The sequence below is a fragment of the Urocampus carinirostris genome, chromosome 5, assembly GCF_059441175.1.
Source record: "Urocampus carinirostris isolate Australia breed hairy pipefish chromosome 5, RoL_Ucar_1.0, whole genome shotgun sequence".
In the NCBI taxonomy this organism is placed as follows: Eukaryota; Metazoa; Chordata; class Actinopteri; order Syngnathiformes; family Syngnathidae; genus Urocampus; species Urocampus carinirostris.
In genome coordinates this window covers 16,632,865-16,655,765 of record NC_142353.1, presented here as the reverse complement: position 1 = coordinate 16,655,765, position 22,901 = coordinate 16,632,865, and the positions used below count along the sequence as shown (strand labels likewise).

General features: G+C 39.3%; 1 protein-coding gene across 2 annotated transcripts in view; it reads right to left on the bottom strand.

Annotated features, from left to right (window-relative positions):
• The window catches only part of homer1b (homer scaffold protein 1b), a 78,658-nt gene that overhangs the window by 32,146 nt on the left and 23,611 nt on the right, over positions 1-22,901 (bottom strand). For both annotated transcript variants that reach the window (XM_088336001.1, XM_088336000.1), the window contains 2 exons: positions 12,992-13,123; positions 2,571-2,663 (listed from right to left, as the gene is read on the bottom strand). In XM_088336001.1, the coding sequence (XP_088192127.1) occupies positions 2,571-2,663; positions 12,992-13,123 (225 nt within the window). The remainder of the gene's footprint in view (positions 1-2,570; positions 2,664-12,991; positions 13,124-22,901) is intronic.

Sequence of the window (22,901 nt, the reverse complement as noted above, 5' to 3'; positions counted from 1 at the left end):
ATTGGAATGGAGGCAACGGTAAAACTACAAGGTAGGCTTCTTTTTTATATTGCTTCTTCTGTTCAAAAGTGCAGGTCAGCTTAAGCAGTTCTGATGTCTATATGAATCAACGTATTCCTTGCTTGCTAGTCCATCAAAAAGCACGAATGAAAAATTAAAAAAAAAATCAGTCTGCACCTGGAAAAATGAAGCATTTATGGAACCGCCTTTATTCGTTTCTGCTAGTAGAGGCCAATACTGCCATACTGTATGTAGAAATAAATCTAAATATGAATAGTGTTGAAACCGATGCGTCACAAAAAGAACATGTTCCTGTAATGCAATAACTTTAGTCGGTAAAGAGTACTCTAATGCACTATTACTAAGATTTGGTAACTACTGTCGTTACTGCATGAACATTATATTAGTAAATTATTTTATACAGATCATGAATTACAGTGCCCCATGAGCACTAGATACATCTACATCATTTACTTTGCCACTTACAGCACTCGATTAATCAGCTAAAATAACAATGAGTTTTATATTCAACCAAAAGTACGACTGAATGCAGTTGTAGCCGCTCAAGCACAGAGTACAAGGACGCTGAATTTCTCCTCATGGAGATATTTGCCTAACGTTTGTACCTGCATCTTAGCTGAATTTACTCTAAAATAAAATACTGAAATCATGAAATCATCGTCAGCTTAGATGGGCATATTTGTCTGTGCATCACCAGTAGCGAATGGTAAATAGTGTGTGGGGAGGGTAGTGCAGCTGATTACAAGAAAAATGGGAAACCAGTCTGGCAAACGTGAGCACAGAATTTACGCTACAAGAGTGCTGAATTTGGGAATGTTTTATTCGTAAAATTATATTTGCCTGGAAAAAAAAAATCAAATGCCTCAAGTATAAAGTTTTCTTCTATTTCTTTTATTATGTGGCTGATTTAGGGAATCAGGATGTATGCGAGCATACACGGTAATTTGTAACTACCGTATTTTTTGGAATATAAGTCGCATTTTTTTTCATAGTTTGGCCGAAGGTGCAACTTATACTCTGGTGCGACTTGGAGTTAGCAAGAGTCTGTCGTAAGCGACATAGAAGCAGAGGGAGGAAGCGGCGCATCGTCTACTGTGACACCGAGGATGAAGATTTCTTTGGATCAAGTGTTTTGGAGTGAACCGCATAGTTTGGTAAGCATGTTTTTTTATGCTAGATTCATCCAAATGACTCTTAATATGTTAGGTCGTTACTGACATTACCAGGCATATCAATAATGTAACTTAATACCGTTTACACATTCAGCCTGTTGTTCTCTAATTTATTTTAAATTGAATTTAAAGATGGCATTTATGTCAAAAAAATGTCCCCTCAAAATACAACTTTTACTCCTAGTGCGACTTACGTATGTTTTTTCCTTCGTAATTTTTTATTTTTTTGGCTGGTCGACTCCAAAAAGCCTTATGGTCCGTAAAATACGGGAGATGGTTACTTTCAGAGAAACGCACTACTTTTGGATTTAAGGAATCTAGGGGATAACTGAATTTCTTTTAAAATAAGTAACTAGTAACTGGATCATATTCCTGTTTTTCATTAATGAGTAAAACACTGTAAATACATACCTACAGATATATGCCATATGAATAAATGAAGACATAAATAAATCACGTAATACCTAAGAAAATGACATAAATGCATCGTTTCCATGTATTTATGCATTTTGTCATTTATTCATTCATCCATTTTTAAAATATTTTTGTCATTTACTTCTTTTGCTATTTATTATTTATTCTGTTGTTTATTGTGTCGTGTATTTTATGAAGACAAATGAGCGGGCGAGTTAAACTGACTGAGGTTTTCATCTATTAGTCAATTGGTGCGGTAGCCAATTTGTCTATCACTGATCAAGCAAAAGGGGGAAAAGGTCAGGGGTTTGGGCCACCTCCTCATTTTGCTGTGACAAAATACTCAATAAAATACATACATAAATAAATACATAGAATACGTGTAAAAATAAATTCATTACAAAACAAATAACAAAATGCGTAAATGAATGAATAAATAGCGTTTATGTAATATATATTTGGGTATTAAAGGTCTGAGACTCTAAATTGAATTAGTCAAGAGTGCTTTGACCAAAAACTACAGTACTGTACTAATAAAATTATAGTTTAGTAAACACTCAAAATAAGGAGAGAATACATCGATAGATTTGGAACTTGCAGGAGAAGACCCAAACATCAAATAGAAGAATAGAACATAACTTATTGTCATTGTAACATGTTAAATGCACAACAAAATTATAAAGTGCCATCCTGATGGTGCAAGAACCTTTACAAAATAGACTACTTAGCCCTTTGAGACTCTTGGTGATTAAGGGCTATACAAATAAACATGACTTGACTTGACTATATACGTCTCCATTAATTAATGTGGCATATTTTTGGAGATATTTATCCATCAACACAATTTTTTCTACATATGGCGGGATGGGTCCTCCAGATTCGTCATTGTAGGCTTTGTATATTTGAGTAAGAAAAGTTCAAGGATGTTTTGTGTTTGTTATGATGTGCACTGACTAAACAAACCTGGGAGGGCGACGTGGCCATTTCCATCTTCTCTTGGCTTTTCTCTTTGGCAAGCCGTGCTGCTTCTTTGTACTCCACAAACTTCTCTGCAAACTGGACATAAAACCAATACGGGGTTTAATTTGGAGATTTCCAACCATTTTCTAGTTTTGAATCCTTATTTAATTACAACTTGTCATTGATCTTGATCTACCATTTCAGTAGAAAAATCCAGCAAACCTGTAAAAAGCTCCATTTAAATAGTTTAATTAAGATAAAGTCTACATTGATGTAGAGACTAGGGGTGTGCGATACTGGATATTTTGGTATCAATCCGATCCAAGTAAAAACATGGTAGTATCAATCAATACCAATCCAAAATCAATACTTTTTGCTTGTAAATGTCATGATCATTGAATAATTGAATTCACCCTCTTGAGCTAAATAGAATCATGATAAACAAAGAACAAAAATTCTAGGAACCAAAAATGTTTTATTCGTTATTAGATAACTACACTGCAACCTTCAAAAGAAAGAGGAAAAAAATAGAAAAAGTTCGATTGAAACTCTTTCATAACAAAAGCCAAGTGGGTTAAACCAAAAAGGAGCGATGTAACAAAGTTCCAAATACTGTATAACAATGTCAACTAGAAACTGAAACACTTTCAAATGCACAAAAATTTGAAACTGGACTGAGTAATGCAAATAAGTTGTTGATTTTCTCTCATTGGTTTTGTTGCCATGGCAGCAGTGTATTGAAGGTATTTGTCCAGGAACAGCATCGAGTTGATGTTGCTCTCTGTAGGGTGAGCTTTTTCATGGTTTTATGTAAATGTGTGGACAACACAATTGACAACTGGTTTTGTCCTCTTCTATAGTTGAAAAAAAGACCACACGACATTGAACGTCCTGTTTGCCTCTGTCGTTTTTAGCTTCTGGTTAGAGGTGGATGCACAGATTTGGCCAGGTTGGGAGAGGTGCTTAAAGATCCCTGTGAGTCGCACACTCGGGCAAAGTTCTTAGAGTGAGTGAGGTGGCTAGGTGAGACAGAGAAGGACTGCGCTATCTACAGGGTTGGGAACAATGCTGTTATAAATAACCCCGTTACGTAACGGGGTAAGTTTTTCAGTAACCGGGGTCATCTAACTGATGACTTTTTCTGCCATTAGAACGCCGTTACTGACGGTCAATAGCGGCGCGTTATTTTGTCCACAGAACACCAACAGCGTGTTTCTGGACACCTGATGCTGAGTTCCGTCTCTTCCGAATTGTTTACGTCACGTCTTTTCGGATCATGTCACCATTCAAAATAGCCACTAGCATAAAGTTAGACATTCCCAATGTAGCATTTACTAAAGGCGAATGAGGGCTGAGTCAGTGAGACAGCTACTCACCAATCGAGAGGCGCTTCACTTAAGGACGGTGTTTTTCTCTTGTGTTTGGTCAAAATGCATTTTTCAGAGATTCTGTGTTGTTGACTTTGAATTTATTGAGTATAAAAAAGGTTTAAATTGCTTTTTATTGCGTATTTTTTTTATATATATTTATAGATATTTTAATTTATTTTTCCAGTGTTTTTCAGTGAGAACATCTAACGTTATTTTTGCCTTTTTTCTCCCCTTCTTAAGTTAGTCATAATAATTGGCAATATATTAATTAAACAACCACCAAGAAAACCCCTGAAGAGCCATTTGGAAGCCGAAAGTGCCGACTCTTTTTAGTGAGCCAAGTCGAAAAAGCGGCTTCTCTATAAAGAATCGGAATTCCCATCTCTACAACAGATCATTCAAGTTAGATTTAATTTATTGAACTCACTTTATAATTTTTACTGCTGATTGTTATTTTATTATGGTGTTTACTGTTTAGGATAAATCTGTTACTGGTGAGGTCCATTCATTTGACAAGGCTCTATAACATAACTAACTCTCTGTTCTTCTCTATTCAACAGACTCTAAAACTGTCACGGTTGCCATGGCGCCCTATTGGCCCGCCGTGTGGCGCCAGCTGCGGCTCGTTGACAGATTGGCTTTCCGTCTATTTAAGCTCAGTGCTTTCACTCTTCCTTTGTCAGTCCGACAACGAACCTCGGTCCTGTTTCCTGTTGGTATTTCCTGTCCGGTATTGTTCCCATTTATTTTTGTCCTGTTAAATATCGGTTTCCAGTTTCGTCCACGTCTAGTTTGTCCGGTTTAATATCGATATTCTGTTTTTATATCAACCCTGTCCGTCCCGTTGTTTAATATCGGTTTCTAGTTTCGTTCCCGTCTAGTTTGTCCTGTTTAATTTCAATATACTGTTTTGATATCAATCCCTGTCCCGCCCTGTCCAGAATCTACCCCATCTGTCTGATATCTGCTCGGGCAATTGGTATCAATCTCGTCAGCCTCTGGCTTCCTATCATTCCACGCCAGACTGCTGCGTAACGTGCATGACTCCCCATTTCCCGTAGAATAAAAGGCTTGTGTGAGAAAGGTCACGCATTTGGGTCCTGGTCTGGTTCATGACAAAAATTGCTCAGAAAATTTCAAATTCTTTGACCTACAACAACTTATTTTCAAAGTAATGGAAGTAATTGCTTTCCCTGGTAACTAGTTACTTTTACTATTGAGTCACATGGTTACTAACTAAGTTACTTTTTGAAAGAGGTAGTGAGTAACTAATCAATTTTTTTAAGTAACGTGCCCAGCACTGGCTATCTACATAGACAAGCTAGCTTGTGAGAAAATTGATAGCGTTATGAAGTATCGATCCGAGGACAGTAGTATCGATATGATCCAAGTACTTGCTTACTATCAATAATATCGAGATTTGAATCGATCCGCCCACCTCTCCAAGAGGCCTTTCTGTTTGAAAGTGTAACCGGCACTTTGGAGGTGATCTCAAGTTTGCCATTTGTAGAAAGGCAGCCAGTAACTCAATAGCATTCCACTTTGAAGCAATAGGATAGCTCTGGTCTCATTAAAGCAAATGCATTAGTTGGACCGTGTTGGACGTGGAGACAACAGTGAATTAGGTTGTCTTCAATGCCCTTTTCACAGCTGTCGTTCCAATATACAGTAGCAGGTAAACAACTAGTAGGACACACACACATTTATACGACAGCAACAGCATTCATTAGAGCAGTGGGTTTTTTGAGCCAAGGCACACTTTTTTCATAAAAAAAATCTTTATGCACACAGTCCTTAAAAATATTTTAAAAATCAACTCCTCTGACCAGTTTTATGATTTTTTAAAAGCTTTATTTATCATGTTGACAGTACAGCTATAAAGTTTTTACTACTACCGTGGCTCAGGAGGTAACCTGTTATTCATTCTGGTTAATATTTTTTTCTACAATTTGAGATATGACTATATTTGTGACCTGTTTTCATGTTTCACTATATTTGCATCTTGTTCTTCTAGAGCAGGGAATGGCAACTCCAAATGTTGAAAGAGCCATAACAGATGAAAAAAAACAACAGAAACATGTCTTGAGCGGCCACAAAATTACAAGCCTTTTTCAAAAAAACAAAAGTAGGATTCATACATAAAAGTTTCATCACTTAACATCAAATATTTTATGGAAAGATTTTTAAAGAATTGGAAAATGTTAAAAATGTTTTGAGTCGTTTTCGTCCTACTACAGAATTTTTTTTTTTTTAAAGATCTTGTTTTCCTCTCTTAACTTTTCTTAATGAAACGTTTTCTGACAAAGCTCTAGAGAGCCACTAGGGTGGCTCTAAAGAGACTCATGCCGCTCTAGAGTCGCAGGTTGCTGACTCTGGTTTAGGAGAATAAGATAAATAATATAAATAATCCAAAAAATAGCTGTCAGTCAAACAAAAATGTTTCACTGGGTTTTTAATTTTTTTAGTAAAAGATAGTCTTGACTATTAAATCTTAGTGTTGTTGATTATTTTGACCATTAAGCATTTTTAACATCCTTGTCACTGTCAGACAATGAAGGAGGTTGCTGTTCTTTGATTTCCAGACGCTTTTGTAGCCTAGGAGATTTGATAAAAAGAAAGGGCTCAGGGGAGCGCTTTTAAAACAAATTTGGCATCGTGAGGATTTCTTTTACAGTCCTCACCTGTTCTCCTTGCAAGTTCAAAATTAATTGAAATCTTCTCTCCTTATTTTGTTGGTCTACTAAACTATAAACTCAATACAACTATATTTCCCTGTACTACGCGAGCAGATAATTAGTATATAAAATAAAAAAGAAAGCAATCATCTGCCACCTACTGATATGGATGGATGTCATGGTTAATTAGCTGACCTCTGGAAAAAAGTGAAGATATTGAAAAATGTGCCTTTTTGCATTGATAAAATTGGGCAATTTTCTGTGGCACACTTGAGAAGGTCTCGCGGCACACTTGTGTGACCTGGGACACTGATTGAAAAAAAACCTGCATTAGAAAAGCAGGAAGCAGCAAATTTAGAACCCTGAAGGTTCTGATCATCATCCTGGCCGCTTCACACTCTGCTGCGAATGGCTACAGTAAAAGCTGACGATCACTGCTTGAGGAAGTCAAAGAGCAACACATCTTCTGGCAAAAGCAGAGATGCTGAAGCTCCCAAACCGTACTCCTTCACCGCCAAGAATCGGTGGCAGAGGGCAGTCTTGGCGGAGTCCAACTCCCACTAGAAATTAATCCGACTTACTGCCAGAAATGTGAACCAAACTTTGGCACCGGACACACAGGGACCCCAAAGCCCAGGTAAGACTGTCTGGTAACCATACTACCAAGGCACCCCCCACAGGGCCCCCAAGAAACATGGTTGAATGCCTATTATTATTATTATTATTATTATTATACTCCAAGTCCACAAAACACATGTAGACCGGATATGCACACTCCAATGGACCCTCAAGGACCCTGCAGAGTGTGTAGAGCTGGACGGTGTCCCCCTTTTCAAGAAGAGGGACCAGAGAGTGTGTGCCCACAACAGGGGAATCAAAATTGTCAGCCTCCCTGGTAAATCTATTTGGGGGTACTGGTGAGGGATGTCCATCAAGAAGTCGAATCTCTGGTTCAGGAGGAGCAGTGTGGTTTTCGTGCGGGCCGTGGAACAGCAGTGAATTTGAAAGGACACAAGGACCACTGTTACAGTGTTGTCATTGTTTGTTATGACTGGTACAAGCACTGGACCCAAATGCGTAACTTTTCACACAATGCTTTATTAAGAGATCGGGCGAGAGGAAAAGACAGCGATCTGGTGCTCTCAGGACAGGTGGAGCGGGAAGCTCTCGCGAAGGAATTGTGGTCGGGGATCTGAAGCAAGTCTGGCTGTGGGGACGGGAGAACGGAATGTGGTCGGGAGATCAGAACGAGTCGGGTAGCCAGGACGGGAGACGGAGCGTGGTCTGAGATCGGAACAAGTCAGGTAACCGGAGACGATCGGGAAGCTAAGAAAAGGGGATCGATACAGGATAAAGGAACAGGTCGGGACAGACGGGAGCCAGAGTAAAAAAAAGTGCTTGTTTTGCATGTGCAGAGGTTCGCTGGTGGACTGACAAGGCGTGAACGAGAATGACGTGCTTAAATAGGAGGAGGACTAATTAGGGAACGAGTGACAGCTGGGTCTGAACGAGTGAGCGCAGGTGAGGGCAATTGACAAAAAATGACATTGTTAACAGTAAGTTTCCAAGCTAACCAAAATCCTTGTTTTAGGTTTCGTTTTAAGACGAAACCCAAGTAGATTTTTAAGTTAGTTTAAAACTGTCTTGCGTTTTGGATTGATACCACATCATTTTTCAGAAGCAATTATCCTTTTCAGTATATGCTAAAAACGATTGGAGGACCTTTAGCCATAGTTTGAAGACTCCTGGGCAATATTGATTTATTTCATCTTGTCATTGTGAAGGTCCAACATATATAAAGGTAGACGATAGGTATCCAGCACTGTGTTGTAATTGTATTTTAATTCTGTAAATCAAAGTTGTAAAAGTCACTTGTGAAACAAAATGTTAGCTAAATAGCTTCAGGAGTAAAAAAGAAAAAAAAATCAATTCAATCTCACGATAAGAGACGTAATTGATCATTAATAGCAGCCCAATAAACATAAGCGTAGTGATTTATTGCTCATATAAACTGCTTTTCTTATCTTTTTTAGCTCAGGCTGCAAGTCTGCTGAAAGGGTTAGTCACATGATACACTCAGGGTATTTAAAATAATGGACTTGTCAGATACAGACAGAATTATCAATGACTGCTTTACCGAAAAGGTAAGGAGAGCATAAATACTGTCCTGCAATAAAAGTCTACCTTCATTTGAAATTTGAGGGTTAGTGGACCAAATCAGCGTGTAGAAAATCGTGCTCTCACATCTACCGGTGAACCATTGGATGTAACTAACATAAAGGGAAAAGGTGATGGGATTTATGGGTACTATTAAGAGCAGCTATTGAGGGATGGGGGGAGACCACTGTAGTAGCTAATCATAACATCAAACATAGAATGTGAAGCAGGAAATGCCCTTTGTATGGATGTTTTTGCAGGAAATTGCCAAATGTTATCTTTGCAAAAAAAGCATCCCATTTTCCTTTATCAATCATTTTTTCCAGTTATCAGATGAGTAAATACCATTCATCCTTATTAGTAGGTGGCAGCAGATTACATTTGTTGTTTTCTTTTTTTGTATTAAACATCTGCTTATGAAGTATATTTCATAACTCATTTTGTTTGTTTGTTTGTTTGTTTGTTTGATAAGGATGTCCAAGATTGCCCTGCAAAAAAATGAGGAAATATATGAAATAAAGTAAAAGACTTGTGAATAATTTTATTGATTTTAATCATTATTTTTACCACATGGGAAAAAGGGTGCAACTCTTTACAGCCTTCTTCACTGCTCACAGTTCATGGCCTGAGTCTGGTTCGAGGCAAAATGGCACCATGAACCATTATGAAAAAAGGGATCCATTGGCAGAACAATTTTTGCTCATTTTAAGTATTAGTTTTGTTACTTTTTGACAGGAACATAAAAAAATATATGTTGTATTTTTTGGACTATAAGACGCATCTGAAACCCTCAAATTGGCCACAAATTTGGAAGTGCGTATTTTAATCTGCAGTGCCAGAAAATAGGGTCGATAAAATTGTAAATAGGGTTAGTAGGTACAGTGACCATTTATGAATGTCCATCCATCCATCCATCCATTGTCTTCCGCTTATCCGAGGTCGGGTCGCGGGGGCAGCAGCGTTAAAAGGGAAGCCCAGACGTCCCTATCCCCAGCCACTTCCTCCAGCTCATCCAACGGGACCCCGAGGCGTTCCCAAGCCAGCCGAGAGACATAGTCTCTCCAACGTGTCCTGGGCCGCCCCCGGGGCCTCCTGCCGGTGGGACATGCCCGGAACACCTCCCGAGGGAGGCGTCCAGGAGGCATCCTTATTAGATGCCCGAGCCACCTCAACTGGCTCCTCTCAACGCGGAGGAGCAGTGGCTCTACTCCGAGTCCCTCCCGGATGACTGAGCTTCTCACCCTATCTCTAAGGGAGAACCCAGCCACCCTGCGGAGGAAACTCATTTCGGCCGCTTGTATCCGGGATCGAGTTCTTTCGGTCATGACCCAAAGTTCATGACCATAGGTGAGGGTAGGAACGTAGATCGACCGGTAGATCGAGAGCTTTGCCTTTCGGCTCAGCTCCCTCTTCACCACGACAGACCGGTACAGGGTCCGAATGACGGCAGACGTTGCACCGACCCGTCTGTCGATCTCCCGTTCCATCCTACCCTCACTCGTGAACAAGACCCCAAGATACTTGAACTCCTCCACTTGGGGCAAGACCTCCTCCCCGACACGGAGGGAGCATACCACCCTTTTCCGACTGAGAACCATGGCCTCGGACTTGGAGGTGCTGATCCCCATCCCGGCCGCTTCACACTCGGTTGCGAATCGCTCCAGCGAGAGCTGAAGATCACGGGCTGAGGAAGCCAACAGCACCACGTCATCTGCAAATAGCAGTGACGCAATGCTGAGGCCCCCAAACCGGACTCCATCCCCGCCAAGGCTGCGCCTAGAAATTCTGTCCATAAAAGTTATGAACAGAATCGGTGACAAAGGGCAGCCCTGGCGGAGCCCAACCCTCACCGGAAACGAATCCGACTTATTGCCGGCAATGCGGACCAGACTCTGGCACCGGGCATACAGGGACCGCACAGCCCGGATAAGACTGTGCGGTACCCCATACTCCCGAAGCACCCCCCACAGGGCCTCCCGAGGAACACGGTCGAATGCCTTCTCCAAGTCCACAAAACACATGTAGACCGGACAGGCAAACTCCCATGCACCCTCAAAGACCCTGAAGAGTGTATAGAGCTGGTCCAGTGTTCCACGGCCAGGACGAAAACCACACTGTTCCTCCTGAATCCGAGATTCGACTTCCTGGCGGACCCTCCTCTCCAGTACCCCTGAATAGACCTTACCAGGGAGGCTGAGAAGTGTGATTCCCCTGTAGTTGGAACACACTCTCCGGTCCCCCTTCTTAAAGACGGGAACCACCACCCCAGTCTGCCAGTCCAGAGGCACTGTCCCCGATGTCCACGCGATGTTGCAGAGGCGCGTCAACCATGACACGCCCACAACATCCAGAGCCTTAATGAAGTCTGGGCGGATCTCTGCTACCTTATCGTGGTGGAGGAGTTTGTGTGTCCCAATGATCCTAGGAGCTATGTTGTCGGGGGCTTTAAGCCCCTGGTAGGGTCACCCATGGCAAACAGGTCCTAGGTGAGTGGCCAGACAAAACGCAGATCAGAAGACCCCTAATGATGAGAGAAAACTTTGGTCCTCGATTTCCCTCGCCCGGACGCGGGTTACCGGGGCCCCCTTCTGGAGCCAGGCCTGGAGGTGGGGTCCGCTGGCGAGCGCCTGGTGGCCGGACCCTTACCCACGGGGGCCGGCCGGGCACAGCCCGAAGGGACGACGTGGGACCCTCTTCCCATGGGCTCACCACCTGTAGGAGGGGCCAAAGGGGTCGGGTGCGCAGAGAGCTGGGTAGCAGCCAAGGGAGGGGTCCTTGGCGCGACGATCCCCGGCTACAGAAACTGGCTTTTGGGACATTTATGAATGTATTCATTCATTTTAGTAGTAAAACCAGGTGTCATAAGGATTGTCTATGTTTTATGAAAGTTTTTAATTTAAATCAAACTTTACATGTATTTTCCATGCATTCCGGGGTCTTTTTGTAGTTCAATCAAGCAACAACTGTATTATAATTCCATGTGCCTTATAGTCCAGTGTGCCTTATATATGAAAAATATTTCACAAAAGACTATTATTTGTGGTTGCCTTATAATGAAATGTGCCTTATAGTGTGTAAAATACAGTAGTAAAACTTGAAAAGCAGGATTAAAATATAGCAAGATCCAAACTTATCGCAAAATTCTCGTTCGTAAGTTGAATTTGTTCGTAAGTTGCTTCAGTGCTATATTTTGTATGTTTAAGGTTTATATAAGTATGTTTAAGGCTTGTATAACTAACCTGTATTGTTTTGTACTAAAAAATAAACATTTCGTAAAATAATATGCTCTATAACGTTACAAAGCAGGATGAATAATAAAGTATAGTACTGAAAAACAAAGCTACACATTAGGCATTGACATTCTGTGGTCCGTGAAGCCCTTTGCGACTCCTTGTGATTAAGGGCTATACAAATAAACATGACTTGACTTGACTATAAAGATAAATAAAGTTAAGTTTAACATACTTTTGGAAGAGTTAGGCGACTTCCTCCTCCTTGGTAAAAAGTGGACGAAAAAAAAGCGAACTATTTTCTCAACCGCATCAAGCTTTCTTATTCCACTTTTATTTAAAAAGAAACGGCTTTTCTTTACACTTTACACCAACCATATTGAATGGATGCATGAGATAGTAATAAATAAAATTGTCAAAGTTAGTAGCGCGCTAGAGATAAAATGCAGTGTGTTTACACACAAATTCGGAAGTAAAAGCCGGATTTCTTCTTCGGGGTGGATGCTGGGTGACCTCTCACAGCGCAAAGTGGCGGAAAGAAGCACTACAGTACAAAATCTAACTTAAGGTAATGTCCTGATATTTTTCGATATCCCAAAAAACACGTTCGTATCTACCTTTTTGCGTAAGCCCAATGGTCGTAAGTAGGGGAGCGTATGTACTGTCAATTTAGCTTTTAAAAAAAATGAAACTACTGTAACTTTTTCAATAGACGGTGTGCCTCAAGATTTTTTTTTTAGAAAAAAAAAAGTGTGCCTCTGCTCCAAAAAGGTTGGGAAACACTACTCTACATCAGCTTTGGCTTTATATTTCCATGGCCCGGTACATTCACAACATCAATTACACTTCCAAGAAGAATCCTCACTAATATAAACTGCCAAACTATGTAGATGTCGTTGTCTTCCATGGAGAAGTGGGAGGACCATAAAGGAAAATCTGGCGTATGGTTGTGGTTTTGTGTGCATGACAGAGAAAAAGTCAGTTTGCGGTACCTTGGAGAGATGATGCTCAGTGGAGAATCCCAAACCGTAGACGGTGTTGGCTCGACTGTCGGCCCACTGGCCAAACTTCTGTGAGGTCTTTGTGAACGTCATGTTGGGACTGATAGTGCTGTTAATTATTGCCTGCGGGAACGGAGAAAAACATTTCATGCATTATTAATGGTCTTACTACGGTGTTCTTAATGCACATGCACAGGTCAGGTGGAGAAGTAAAGGAACATGAATATTTCCACCATTAAAGATGGTTTTAGTGGGAACACCTGCACACTATAAAGCAATTACATTTAAACCTACATCTTATTCATCATTTGATTGACAAAGCAAGAGAGCAATACGTGAAGCTTCTTTCGAATAAAGCATCCTTGGTCTCACTACTGTCCTCTGTCATAAGCCAGATAAATGTGTGCTTTACTCTGCATCTGCTCAGCACAGCAATATGTAACATACTGCTCTTTTGAATAAAAGCATCAATAGATAAGAAAACCTTCATGATGAAATAAGTCCATGAAACTAGAAGAAAATTACCCGATGGCTTGACTCTAAGTCGGTTTGCTAATATAATTGTTTGAGGCTGAGGTGTGTGTGTGCCAAGTCAGAATCCTTGGTCTCACTATTGCCATTTGCAATGAGGCAATATGCGGATGCTAAGCACAGTAATATGTTACATACTAATGGTATTCATAATATTCATAATATAAAGTGAAAATTCAGCGATTTCGAAAAGAAAGATCGAAATTATTGTAAGGTTAGATTAGATAAAAAATGTAACACTTATGAAATGGAACCATTTAGTAGATTTACATGATGATTAGGCTGTGCCTCAAATGCCTCCCCTGACTGCACGTCCCTGGTCCCAACCAATGTTCCCTCTAATTTTCCACGGGTCTGAGCGTTCACACAAAGTCTGTGAGCAACGCTTAAAACTACAGTGAGCCACCATAATCCCAAGTGTGGCAAGATAATTAATCATCAAACATGTCCCAAACTTGACATCAAGTTACATTTTGCTGAGTTTCCGGCAATGCTAAATTATTTTTCTCTTTTGAATGAATTGACTCATGTACTATTGCAAAGGTTGTACGGCCTACAAACGTCGTTTATTCTTACAATTCGTTCACAAGATATCCATTTATTTTTATTTCCTGATATATTTTGTCGCATAATATTAACATTTTTAGGGGCTTATTTAGTTCTGTATCTTACAACTGTACTTAACCACATTTTTTAGTGGAAGTACAATGTTGGCAACAAGATTCACTTGATATAATTGGAAATTATTTCAATGCACAAACTTTTTCTTCTTTTTTCCCTGTTTTTTTCTACTTTTTTTAAAATTCCTTTAAAAAAAATCTCATTGTGTATTTTTTCTGAGCTGTTACTTTTTTCTTTTTGTTCTCCATTTCTTTCTTTTATTTTTTTCTGACTTTTTTCTAAATTTTTCGTTCTTTTTTCTCTTCCTTTTTCTTTTTTTTCTCAGCTTTTCACTACTTTTTCATTTTGGTATTTTTTTTTCTTTTTTGTTCCATTCCCCCTTTCCTTTAAGTCATTTTGTGCATAATTTTACTTAATATTTGGTCATGTTGGGATTAAAGAAGCAAAAACAACCTGAAGAGCCGTTTAGGACCCGAAAGAGCCGGTTCCATTTAGTGAGCCGAGCCGAAGAAGCCAGTTCTCGACATACTCTACTAACTTTACTCAACTTTGTTCAACTTCAAAATACCGCATTTAGGACACAACGTCAGAGGAACCCGTGTATTTTTACCTTCATGCACTGAAACTTTGACTTAAGTCGCTTCTTAAGTAATTTTGAGCCCCTCATTTTTGTGCGCTGGCTAGATTTTCTTGTGCGCCGAGAATGTGCGAAATTGCGCATGCGCGCAGCTTAGAGGGAACACTGGTCTCAACCTATTTTCCCTAAAGTTCCATAATTATATATATATATATATATATATATATATATATATATATATATATATATATATATATATATAGAGAGAGAGAGAGAGAGATTTTTTTTGCGGCTATGTATGTTGAATTTCCCATTTCCCCCTGCATATTACTAAATCATTTCATTGTTCAAGACAAATCAAGAGCTTGTTTGCATTATTGTTGTTCCTTTTCAAGCAACATACAAGTCTCAAACATCTCAAAAAGAAAATAAACAAAAAAGTAAACAAAAATGTACAACTCCAAAGGAAAAAAAGAAAATAAATACATAAAGTACATATTGTACAGCACTGTTGAATTATTTACATTATCTGAAATAGTCCTTGTTCAAGGCTTTGCTAGATCTTAATTACATAAGTCTGAATGCTTTTGGGACAAAACAAAATATATTTGGATGAAACACCTGTTAAAAAAAAATGTCAGTATAGAAGGATCTCGTTGTCACGACCAGAACGGAAGTAGGACCCAGATGCGTTATGTTACTCACAAGTTTATTGAAATATAGAGGAAAGGCAGCGCCAGCGATCCAGTGCTGGCTGGACGCGGGAAGCAAGCCGCTTACGGGACCGTAACGTGTTCCGAATGCGGAAGTGGATCTTCCGGAGTGGGAGACCGTGGCGTAGTTAGACGGAAAAACTGGTCGTTAGCCAGTATGGGAGATCAGAACGTGGTCGGGGTCAAAAAACGAGTCGCAAGCCAGGAGGGGGGATCAAAACGTGGTCGGGGTAAACAAAAACGGGTCGTAGCAGGAGACGAGTGGAAAACGGGTGACAAAATGAGACCGACGTGAGTCAGAGTAAAAAATGCTTGCCTTGTGAAAACAGAAGTTCGCTGATGGACTGACAACAGGCAAGTGAAAGGACTGGGCTTGAGTAGGACGGGGAACCAATCAGGTAGCCAGCAGCAGCTGTGGCCAGACGAGCGGGCACAGGTGAATGTAATGAGTCATCATGACACTTGTCAGTCATCAGGGTAAGTGAAAATTCACATCTTATTGTTGCATCGAATGGAACAAGGAAAGTTGTCATAATTAGCTATGTTTCGGTTTTAATACCTTTGTTTTAAAATGAATGAAGGTAAATTTAAACATGTATTATTTGGTAACGTCCGCGACCGTACTGAGGATAAGCGGTGTAGCTAATGAGATGAGATTGTTTGGTAATATAAGCAGAACAGACATTTTTCTAATATTTCATTTTTTCATACCGCAGTAATGGTTTTATATTCTACAGGTATAAAGACATAGCAATAGAAGTAAGAGCAGAAAGAAAATATGTTTATGAGTGATGCCATTGACAGTTTTGAATAGTTGAAAATACACAGAAGTAATATAGCTATTACATATAACATTACTATTTGAAAACGTTCACATTAAAAAAAAAACACAAAACCTTAAAAATAAGGTCCCTTTGAGTCTCTGTAGTTTGTATTTTTCATAGTGATTTTTACCAATCCTTTTCAGTTGCACTACCCAATACAGCGATATCTGGAAGTCAAATAATACACACAGTCCCTTTCATCATCATACCTCAAATATCGGTTGAGATTTTTGTATTACGAGGCATCCTGGTGTATATACTTAAAGAGCCAGGGTGTAATAATTAGTGCCTTCTAATGGTGCAAAAAGCTTTCATTCAGTAAAAACAAACAAAAATCGATTTGAGTACTGCGCAAAAATACATTAACTATCATACCAATGTTATTTCTTATGTAAAAAAATGTGTATTTATTTCATACAGTGGAATCCATAACTAAGGTGCCTCTATGTTTGTCTGACATCTTGCTGCTTCCTGTGAGAGTTGTTTTCGTTCAAATTCGACAACAGTCCCGTCTAGTGGTCAAATATTACACACTGGGGCTTTAAAGATGGTTCAAATGTATTTACTAACAATTAAAAAATGCTTGAAAGTACCATGAGTGAAGAAACTTAGCATGAAATATGAAGTAGGCCAGTTGCATATGATTTACTTGAATTGTAATCTGATGCAGAAGCAAAATTGGTGTATTGCAGTACCTCCATGAACGGTGCATCCGCACTGATCGCTGCATGGCTCTGTGGCTAGGACCTTGACTCGGCCTCTTGGCTGAGAGCAAGTGTCTCGGCCCCTTGGCTTTGTAGCGTTTTATGATTTGACCGATAATGGATAATTGATGAAGAATATAGAACAATAAACCTTACAAAATCCCCCCCCACGAATATTTTACATCCAAACTTCTCTCCACAATTGACAAAACTCAAATTCAATTGTTGTGGCTGCTAAATGCACAGTATACGGACCCCCTTGCTTTCAATTTAGTATAGTATCAGAAATGCATGTTGTCCGAAGCAGTATAACATTCTTTAAACAGCACTTGGACTGCTCTTAATTGTAAAAAAAACCTGACAGAATCAAAGTGTGGAAAGTGATATGTGTTAAATATGCGCAAAAGTCACTTAAAGCTAGAGACAGTGTCGAAAGGTCATAAATTATTTACAGACTTTACTCAGTGCGCTTCAGTCAGTTAATGAGAACCAGTGACAGAAAAAGGTGGTGGGGGAGGGGGAAAAATCATTTAAGTGTTCCATACTGTAATCCCAAATCTCTAAAGCAGAACTAATTAACAACTGATCAATCAATGTGGGGGGATTGTGGAAAAATCTAATGAACTGACGTCAGAGAAGAGTTATGTTACGTAAAGAATGAATTTGCTATAGGCAACGCGTTTCCAGGCCCGGTTCAAAACTGTTTACTGTGATATTTCTTTTTACCAGTTCGCCTCTCTTTCCCTAAAACCTCTGTTCCTATCTGTACGTCATGATTTAGAGCAGTGTTTATCAACCCTTTTTGAACCAAGGTACACTTTTATTTATAGAAAATAGAAAAGTTCCAAGGCACACAGTCCGTTGAAAATGTTTGAAAATGAAGTTGTCAAATATTTCACTGTACTACCTCATGAGCAGATAATTAGTATATAATTAGTATATAAAAATCTACTGATTTGGATGACCTACTGATATGGATGACTATTACAGTTCCTCGTCTGAAGATTGTAAAAATACTGAATAATGGCCTGATTTTTTGGAAAGATAAAATTGGGCAAATTCCAGCGGCACACTAGACAAGGTCTCATGGCACACTAGTGTGCCCCGACACACTGATTAAAAAACACTGAATTCGAGGACTATAATGTAAAACTGTATCAAAGTTTGGAAGAATAAGCATTTTGTTTTAAACCAGGGGTGTCAAACATGCGGCCCGGGGGCCAGATCAGGCCCGCTAAGGGATTGAATCCGGCCCGCGAGACAACGCTCAGAGAAGCGCAAGAGAAAAACGAGCTGCAGGTCTAAATATGTCCACTTGATGTTGCCAAAGCCAGGTGCCTCTCACAAAGACGGTGTACTTGTATTTCTTCTCTCTCTCTCTCTCTCTCTCTCTCTCTCTCTCTCTCTCTCTCTCTCTTTCTCTCCCTCCCTTTTTCTCTCACTCTCCGTGTCTCTCTCTTTCACTTTCTGTGTCTCTCTCTCTTTCTTTGTTTCTCTTTGTCTCTTTCTCTCTCTGTGTCTTTTTACCTTCTTTTGCTCTCTCTTCCATTTTTCCTTTTCTCTCTTTCGCTCTCTCCTGCTTTCCCCTTCTCTCATTCTCTCCTCTCCTTCTCTTTTCTCTCCTTCCCCCTTTCTCTCTTTCTATTTCTCTTTGGATATCATTCTTTCTCTCTATTTCTTTCCCCCTCTCTCACTATTTGTCTTTATATCTTTTTTGTTTCTCACATTCTCTCTCCCTCTCTCTTCTCTCTCTCTCTCTCTCTTCTCTCTCTCTCTCTTTCTCCCTTCCTCTCTTTCATTGTCCCACCCTCTCTCTTTTCTCTCCTTCGCTTTGTCTTATTTCTTTCTCTCTTTTTCTTTCTCTCTAATCTACTAGTGTTGTGGTAAATACACTTGCATTTGTAGAATAGATTTGCATACATGTAGAAATGTAGAAAGACTTGCTTACAGTTGTGGGAAAAGGTCGGGTAGACATCCTTGAAGATACGCTTGGCGACATTAAGTTTCCTTAAAGATAGCGTGCAAGGGACGGGACGCTCTGTACTTGATACGTGATACAGGACCGCCTTTCTGGGTGTAATCGAAGCTTAATCGTCGCTACCAGCTTTAAAAACACTGTCATGTTCCCAGCTCTCTGAGATCTTCATTGACGCATCAATAAAGTTGTATCTCCCTCCACGAGGCTGGCTCCTGTCCATTTTCCTTATCCACATATGAGAAGACTTTTCTCTCGATTATCGAACCTCCAATTTCTCCAACATTAAATGGCGCCCAACGTGGGGCCATTTAATGTTAAATAACTTATGTTGTATGTTTGTCTTAGTGTTTCTTTTTCCTTTTCTTTCAGAATTAAAGCAAAACAATATACTAGGTTAACTTTTTTGTGGAATTCAGGGGCACTTAGAGTCTCGTTAAGTTTTATCGTGATTACGTACTGAGATGTTTTAGTGCACAGGTGTCAAACAGGCGGCCCGCGACAACACTCAGTGAAGCGCAAGAGAAAAACAAGCTGCAGGTTGAAATATGTCAACTTGATGTTGGCAAAGCCAGGTGGCTCTCACAAACGCTGTACTTGTATATTCTTTCTCTCTCTTCCTCCCTTTTTCTCTCAACCATTATCTCTCTTTCACTCCCCTCGTCTCTCTTTTTCTCTCAGTCTTTTTACTTTATTTTGCTCTCTCTTCATTTTCTCTTTTTTTTCTCTTTCTCTCTATTTTGCTTTCCCCTTCTCTCTTTCTCTATCATTTTCTTTCCCCTTCTCTCTTTCTCCCCTCCTCTCTTTCTCTCAGTTTCTTGTTTTCCTTCTCTCTTTCTATTTTTCTCAGTTTCTTGTTTTCCTTCTCTCTTTCTATTTCTCCATTTCTCCCTCTTTCGTCCCACCCTCTCTCTTTTTCTCGCCCTCTCTTTTGCACTTTCTCATTTTCTTTCTCTCTAATGTACTAGTCCGGCCCCCGAGAGAATGTTTGTTCTTTAGTGTGGCCCCCGAGTTAAAATGAGTTTGACACCCCTGTTTTAGTGAATTAGCCAGGTTATTCAATTTCTAAATTTTTCTCTAAAGTTAAGTACTAGTAGACATTATCTTAGTTTAATTAATTTCCATTCATTTCCCATGTCTCGAAATCCATTAACCCGTTATTTTTAATTCCTTTAATCCTTTCCAGGATTGATCAATCTTATTCTCATTGTCTTCTAAAAAAAATGCTGTTTTCCATAGACAATGTTTCATTTTAACTTAACCAAACCATAAGTCAGCTATTGTTTCACATTTATTAATCATTTGTCGAACGTAACACTCATTCTAAAAAATTCAGTGTGGAATCAATTGTCCTAAAAAAAAACTGCCAACTCGAACTCAATGTCAAAAATTTCTAATTGTCTTTTCATGCCTCTGTAATCATAATCTCTTATTGTTGATTCGATATAAAGCAATACCTACTTGTCACTTATGAATTATCTTGTTGACTCGTTTTTATTTTATATTACTATCTTAATCTTTTATTCCGCGCAACAATCTTCGTTTTTACGCAATTGTCTTAGTTCCCTTTGTTTTTCTTTTTCTTTTCTGTTTAAAAGAAATATTACTCAAATAGCTTCAGCTACGTTATTAATGATTTCTAGTCTCGAATTTTCTTCCCTGTGATAATATGTCGTCATTTTCAAACTTCTTTCAATTTTTGATAATTCGCAATCATTCATACCACTAGTAATCTATTTTTGAATATGAGAAAAACTAAGGAAACAATCCTTTTACGTATCACGCCTCTTACACTGAAAGTATGGACGGTTTCCAGTCGTCTTCTTTGTTTTACTCGCCCTTGCTTTATTAGGAGCATAACTACACGTCTTAAAAATTCTTACCCTTTTGCCATTCGCATATTCAACGAGAGATGATTAGTTTTGTTACTTAAACATTCTTTCTTTTTAAACTATTCTGTATAATTATCTTGTATTATACACTCAGTGTTTTCATTTCACCATGTACCTGTGTCCCAGATGCATCATTCATGCTGGGGACGCAACCTTTTCCTTTAAATTGTCATTATCATTTAATTCCTCGTTAACAAAGATTCAACGCATTACATCATCGTTACTTTGGTTTTGCTGTACGAGTTTTTATTCTTCTGCACGCCGATCTTAGCTAATGAGATCTCGTCGCTTCGAGATTACGTCATTGCTGTTGGTAATTGGTTAAGTCAGTCTTTTTCATTGGACAAAACTGCTTTTTTTCTCAATTTATTGAAGAGAGCCAGCTCATAAATGCCCTTTTTGCACTTAACTTGGTATTTAGTTTTGTAGTTATTTATTTTTTTATTTATTTTTAATTGATGTAGTGTACTATGTCTTTGTTTTAAAGTACTATATTGAATCGTTAGTTTTGTGATATTGTTTAGTATACCTCTAGGGGCATTTCTCTATTACCGTATTACTGTCGTAGTATTTCTACGGTACTTTCATTCAGCGATTTTAATTTTCACTGTGTGACGTTTTGAGTGTTGAGTGACTTAAAATTCGACTCCCTCCCGCCGTCACTTATGAGTGCTGAGGCTCATTTTGTCTGTCATTTTGTCTCAAATTATTGATTCAAAACCTGATGCAAGCCAAGTTATTTTGTGAAAATGTCAAAAATTCCTACAACTGAAGATACTTACGTATTTACTTTTAGCACAGGCGCTGGGCAACGGAGTAAAAGTGCGCATGTCCTGTTTATAGTTCCTAACGCTTACCCAATCAAAACGTTTGAGTTTCCGGGTGGACGTGTATAGCTAGATACCATCAGACAACCGAGAGGAATTCCAGATGAATTTAAAGCTAGGAATGAAATTAAGTCTGGATTGGAATCGATATTTATCTGGATAACTCCGAAAAAGAACGCAGAATGGCTTAATTACATTTATTGATTTATTACAACCAACAACGTTTTATTAATTACATTAACGAGGCCTTTAGTGCAGTAGGAGAGCAAAGCGATTTTCTCTTAGCCAGTAAAGGAGGCGTGTGTCATATGATATAGGAGGAATGCTGTACTTATATACCTTTAAACACAGCCGCAGCAGGAAGCTTCACAAAAGCAATGTCGAAAATTCGTGAGTTGAGCAATGAAGTGACAGTGAATACTGAGAAGAACAGTATTTCTTTTGATTGGTTCTCGTCTACATTTGGGTACTGGGGTAGTCTGTTAGCGAAAGGGGGATTCTTGTACTAGCTGTCGTAATAATTATGTGTTTGTTGTGTTTCTGTGCCATACCTATTCTTAAAAGAGGAATTCTTAAGACTTTTGGAGAACAAATGACAGTAGTGGCTAATACTAGGGTGGCAGAAGCTCAATGAGCACAGTTAGTGATTAAATATCCAAGCCTATTCCTTAGTGAGGAAGAACAGATGACTCAACTAAATTCAACGCCTTGAATTTTATCAGGCAACGTTAATAGTCAGTCTACATTATAATAAAAAATGGACCATCTGCGGAAATAGACACATATGATGATCTGGACTGAATACGATATCAATTAGCACTATTGTTAAACACGCAACACACTATATAGCACTAGGAATAACAGCAACAAATATATTGGTTTCTGATTGTGATTCTTTTGTTGATATGTCACACTGCCGGGGAGCAAGCTGCTGTCTGGGATGGTCAGGATGCATCGTCGCTTCCGGGTTTTGGGCTGCATGGAAACTGCGCGTGATGCCTGCTGGGATGAACACTCACTCCAACATCTGACTTCATGAGACCCATTGACGAATACGACAGTGCATGGTCTTCAAAATGTTCGCAGGGGTCAGGCCAAAGGCCGATGTGTATGCTGTATCGCTATCCAGTCATGCACTCATCTTGAAATGTATCGACGACTGTTACCAAAATTTGTTATCACTCACTTATCAGTTGATTTATTCATTTACCTTTATCACGTACCGATCAACCATCGA